Consider the following 6,000-nt stretch of genomic DNA (forward strand, 5'->3'; position numbering starts at 1 on the left):
CCAATTCATATCACAGAATAAAATGTAAAAAGTTGTTTAAAAATATTAAATTGTTCACAAAGATATATGCAATGCAATACAATGGACTTTATAATCCATGGTATATCAGCGTCATCCATCTGTCTATTCCAAGAGTAGGAAAATAATATTTCAGGAATTCCTATTTGATATCTTTTCAGGAAGCTTACTGCACAGGTTTAAGATAAATCATTCTCCTCATTTAACAAGTTGAGCAAATAACACTCCCAAGATGTTGTGTTTCTATTCAAGTCAGCAGTAGCACATATAGCCCACACTGGTTTCCATATTCTACTTCAAATTTAGTAATCTACTTATTTAAACGATGGTGCCTCCTCACTTCTGGTTAAGAAAGAATACATACAAGTTAAAAGAAAGTCAAGACATATGAGCAAAAATGTGAACTAATGGTTATGTCTCTTTCCCTCCATTCTCTTTGATAGCTCCTCACACCTTTCATTTTTTAAGACTTCCCTATTCTATATTTTCTCCAGGAACATTTGGGAATTCAGTCCTGGGCACATGCACTTACTAAGATAGGTTTTTATTGAAAGAAGAAAACTTTAATAGAGTTCGGGATTAACCTTCTCTAAACATAGCCCTAACCATAAATGGCATAAAGAGTCCAGTAAAATGGTAAGTTTTCTCCTTTTCTATTTAACACAACATCTCAAAAATGGTAGACACCAGCTCGTGTTTTAGCAGCATTTCCTCATTACTATTTGCCTTCTTTCTATTCCTTCTTACCCTTCCCTGCCTCAGCAACATGGATAGTATTCTGGGACATAAGACATGAAAATCTCTGCAAACCCCAATGAAAACATGATACTTGCATCCACGGGAACTCTATGTGCACTCCTCCCCAGCTGCCCTATCTCCTTTTCCTTCTTTTCCCACTTGCTAATTATGGTCTTTCATATTGAGTCTTCTAGATCCATTTGAGGCCATAATGGTACATTATTGGTTGGAGAGAGAAAAAGAAGAAAAAAAGTTGAGGTTCCAAGAGTTCTACTTCTATTTTCTTTCTCCTTTCATAAAGGAGGTAGATGTTACGGATGTGTGAAAAGTCAGCATCTGATTCCCTGTTAAGGGGAGAGGGAGAAGTCTAAAGCAAATACTTTTTATAAATCAATTTCACACCATGAATTGCAGAATTTGTATGTAAAGTAGACCCTCACAGAATCCCCATTTAAATCATCTTGCCCACATATACACAGTGTCAGAATTAGAACTAGAACCCCAAAAGCTTGGATCCACAATTAATGGCCTTTCTACCATACAATGATGCTTTTCATTTTCTTCAAACTGGAGGCAATTCTCTCGTCCTCAATCCACAGAAAAACTCTATTAAGAGTGTGTGTGAAGCTCCAGGCCATCCTATAATCAGCAACTGATCTACTAAGTCAGCCTAATCTTTTGCCAAACCACTTCTCTGAAACTGAGGAAAGAGCACAAACTAATTTAAGGAAAAGGTAGATAAAATGCAAGCTTTTTCTTGGTAGAAGGTCAGTGTCATGGGTGGGAAAACATTTGGACTTAGAATAAAAGGTCTGGGTTTGAATCCTGATTGGGCCAAGTAATGTGAGTACTTGGGTATTACTGCTTAGTAATATTAAGCTTAGGGTATTACTGGAATTCTCTGATGTAGGATGAAGATTTGAGGATTATATGACCTGACTTACCTTCTGCACAGGCTATTGTGAGAATCCAAATATGCATGTATTAAACTTGAGCATAGTTCAACTATTTGGCATTTGATTCAATAACCACTTAGAATAATGGCAAGCATGAGGTAAATGCTCAACAAATGTTAGAATTTTATTAAATATTTCAATATGGTTCTCAACTCCCATCCTCAAACCATCCCTTTACTCTCTGCTGCTATTTTTTTCTCTTCTCTTACTATTCTGTAGCTCCTTTCTCTATGAAGCTTTTATAAAAAAAGGGAATAAGATTTTAGATCTAATGAGATCTTCTCTGATTTAGGTCCCAGATAATGCAGTTTTCAACTCAAGTAATATATTGGCTTATGGTGTCTGGTGACAGTTACTTGAAAGAGTATTCATTGAGGAAGTTAGGTTTCAAAAAGCCTCCAGAACACACACACACACATACATACCAAAAACCCTACTAGGAATAAGAAAAGACCTCTGATTTGCAGATAATTACATCACTCATAAAGAATTATTTCCGGGAGTCAACTATTTCTAGTTATATGGCAATGGTATTTAAAATTAGTGCACTTTGCCAACATTAAAATGATTTATTTTATGACAAAGTACTTATAATTTCGAGTCAAATTTTTCTAAAATCTTGAGGTAATAGTTAGCTTGATTATTCTTTTCCATTTACACATATTTAAAGATAATATCAAAGCCAAATTCAAGTAGTAATTTATAAGCAAAACTGTTGAAACTACACAAATATATTTTTTCTGTATTTAATCCTTCCCATATTCACCCATCAGTTTTCTATCTTCTACTAACATCTCACACATTCATACACATGTGAAGAGAGAGACAGCACAGTAGGCAGCCTAAGGTGATGGTTCTGCAGTGATGACAAAAGTGAATTTTAAGTCTAACTCCTGTGGCCAGAACTTTAGCTTTGTGTGGTCTGTTGTAAAAGTAATTTCTCAGATATGTGATACGATGGACCAAGCGTTACCATAAAAACTTATCTCTAATTTAACAAATACTTCAAAGCCCCATGAAAAGCATCATTTTCCTATCTATTTTTATGCAAAGTTGAGAAAAGGCCACCACTTATGACTGTGTCATTAAGTTCCCATATATATGTGTCATCGGAATAGCCTTGACAATCACCAGTTTTTAAGACATAAAGTGCCCTCTAGAAAAAAAGTACAGCACTGTTCCACTAATTGCAGACAATATGACATGCTTACACGGCAGCACACCGGGATTCCAAAACACTCACCAATCTGGCACTGCACAAAAGGCCAAGACATTAACAGAGGAGGCTGATTGATAAAGTTAATGCAGAGGTCTGGGATTATAGAGGGCTGTTGTATAACAGCGTCACATACTGCGATAGTTTGTGAATCCTTGCAATAAATGAACAATACTTGCAAGCTAGTACAAAGCAGTCACAGGAACGGCAGCGGGAAAGATGTTTTAGACATGAGCAGTTGGACGGTATTCTTCATTTTCATTTGTCCATATAAGCCCATACAATCTTACTGTGCTATCCTTAGGCAGTCAGCAGATTTGGAATTCTGTCCTAAAACTCACCCTCTCCCACTTAAAATCTCTCTCCCCACCAGCATGAAACGGCCAACAAAGAGGTGTGATGGCCACTACTTGCGCTGTGCCTTCCCCTTCCTACTGGGACCCTGTCAGGCAGCAGCTCATGTTTTCCACTGGCTGCTAGAGGCCTCCATCCACCTGCTGTCTGCAGTGAGCAGCAAAAGGAATAGGCAACCTGTAAATCCTGACCAGCGTAAAAGGTGTCCAGGACAGGTGGCAGGGACTGCAACCAGTGAGGACAGACGGACTGACAACCAGACAGACAAACAGCAGCACCATCAGACATGATCCATTACTTCAGGTCTCAGAAGAGGGGAAGCCTGCAGCACCATGGATGTGATTGTTGCACTAAGGGCAGGCAGCAGATTAATGAGGGTTCTGCCTCCCTCAAGCCGGCAGGCTTAAGGTATTTGTTTTTTGGATGAGAAGGAGCAGGGAATCCGGAAACCTGCTGCTCTGTATAGAATGAGGCCAGCTTTGGCCTTCCGAGTTAATGGACCCTTTCTGAGTCTACAATGAAAGGGCAGGAATGACTGGATTTCTACTCTTTTGCTGTGACCCAGGACCCACTGCGCTTGCTCAATATCCCCCTCTCCCATCTGGGTGGCGGTTACATTGGTGGGGACCCATGCATCTGTGAATGCAGCCTCCCTCTCTTCCTCTCCTTCCAGGCACTGCTGCACTGAGAGGAAGCAGAAGAAACCTTCAGTGGCAGCATCTTCTCTTTAGGAGGCAATCCTCCAGGGTGGGGGTGAGGCCCTGATGGGTGTGTTCTGTGCCTGGGTGTCACCCCTGTTTCCTCCCTGCCCCTTCTGTGCTCTCAGCTAACTCCAGATGCAACAGGTTCCCTTTGGCTCTTCATGCCAATCCTCTGCCCCCAGATACACCTTCTAGTCTAAACAGGAGACACCAAGGAATTAGTGCCAATCGAGGTCTCCAAATTCCTTTACCCTCAAGTTGAAAACTTTCCTGAATACGAGAAGACCTCCTAAGGGAGGGCAGGGTCAAAGTCCCATTCAGCTCCACTCTGTGGGTGATGCTAAGGAGCAAGGAAAACCCAGGTCTGGATGCCAGTACCTTGTAAGCAGTTTTGTCTGAGAATATGACAAGCAGCAGCACAGGCAGTGACACACACCCCTGCACCACCAGCCATGAGCCCAATCCCCTTCCCAGACGAAGGAAAATGGGGCACTAGACAGAGAGCTCTTGAAAGGTCGATGGGCTTTAAAGAAGAGGGGATGTGTACAAATAGGTGATCCCCTATTGTACTGCTTCCACCAGGAATGGAGCAGGCCCCGGAGGTCTCTTGGAAACCGGTAAAGAGGAACCTCTATTTTATTCAGGCCAGAGTCCCCATCAGCTTCTCTCATTATTAAAAACTTTGCATTGCCAATGGCATTGTATACGGGTAAGAGAATGTGTCTTCACACAGGTATTCTGTGTAGAAGACTGTGGCTAAAAGATTAAAGAGGCGCTGGGTAGGTAGGTGACCAAAGATGGCAACTGCCCAAAAAGGACCCAACCTTGATCTGGAGATGAATGAGTACCAAAACGAACACTAAAATAGGCATTTTTCTTAGATACATACTGGCACCCTTCACTGGGGTAACCCCAACCTCCTCAACAACTCCAAGAAGAGCAGAGGAGCTGTTCTCAGCACCTCTTCATCCCATCTCCCCTTTCTTCCACTCAGTCCCTGCCCACAAACCCGCTCCCAGCCCGGGGGCCCTTCCACCTGGGTGGCATCAGCTCTTCTCAGCTTCTGCATACCCCACCCTCAGGGTGGTCCCTATCCACCCAGTCCTCCTCTGCAACCCAGCCTCAAGCCATCCTCTCGCGGCTCCTGGGCTCTCCGCCCGGTGGCATCCCCTCCTTCCTCCATCCCCGCATCTCTTCCCCGCTCAAGCCCCGCGCCCCTGGCCCCAAGGCAGGCGCCTCCGCCCCCCACCCAACACCCTTGGCCGCCCCTCCCCCACACTCAGCCGCGAGGATTGGGTGAGCGAGTGGTGAATGGGCCGAGGGAGGCGCGGAGGCACGGATGGCGCGGCTGGGGTGGCTTACTTGAGCATGGCTTCTTCTTTTTCCTCCTCTTCCTTCTGCCGGTCCATCACTGCCATGATAATGTTCCTCTCCTCCTCGGTCAGGTGGCTCAGGTCGGGCAGCTCTTGCATGGGGGGGGGCACCGTGGGTGGGCGAGGACCGCGGGGCCCCACGGCCGAGGACATTTTCGTGGCCTGCCCGCCCCCTCGCTGGCTCGCTGGCTCTCGCCTCTCGGGTTCACGCCCAGCAGCTGCGCCCCTGCTTCCCCTCACAGAGGAGCCCTCCCGGCGGCGGCGGCGGCGGCGGCGGCGGCGGCAGGAGGAGGAGCAGCGGCGGCGGCAGCAGCGGAGCCGGGGAGAGCGAGCACCCAGTCTTTCATGGTCGTTTGCATCCACCCAGCCCCGGATGCTGCCTTTGTTTTGCTCGCCGGAGCGAGGCTCGGGGCCGCCCGGCCGCCTCCCGCAGCCCAGCCTCGGCCGGCGGGGGCGGGCAGGCGGGCGGGGGCGCGGCGGGCGCGGCGGGCGCGGCGAGGGGGCGAGGGCTCGCGCGGGGCTCGGCCGATCCGGGCGGCGCGCGCTGGGCGCGCGGGGCGGGGGCGGGGCCGGGGCCGGGGCCGGGGCCGGGGCTGGGGCCGGGGCCGCCGCCGCCGCCGCCGCCGCCGCCGCCGAGGCTGCTC

The 6,000-nt window shown here is 47.0% G+C and overlaps 1 protein-coding gene across 26 annotated transcripts in view; it reads right to left on the reverse strand.

Moving 5' to 3' along the window:
* The window catches only part of RIMS1 (regulating synaptic membrane exocytosis 1), a 477,727-nt gene extending 471,981 nt beyond the window's left edge, over positions 1 to 5,746 (reverse strand). For all 26 annotated transcript variants that reach the window (XM_041766486.1, XM_041766386.1, XM_041766468.1 and 23 more), the window contains exon 1: positions 5,346 to 5,746. In XM_041766486.1, the coding sequence (XP_041622420.1) occupies positions 5,346 to 5,509 (164 nt within the window). In that variant the 5' untranslated portion in view covers positions 5,510 to 5,746. The remainder of the gene's footprint in view (positions 1 to 5,345) is intronic.
* Between the last annotated feature and the right edge of the window lie 254 nt (positions 5,747 to 6,000).

The sequence above is a fragment of the Vulpes lagopus genome, chromosome 1 (assembly GCF_018345385.1).
Source record: "Vulpes lagopus strain Blue_001 chromosome 1, ASM1834538v1, whole genome shotgun sequence".
Taxonomy (NCBI): domain Eukaryota; kingdom Metazoa; phylum Chordata; class Mammalia; order Carnivora; family Canidae; genus Vulpes; species Vulpes lagopus.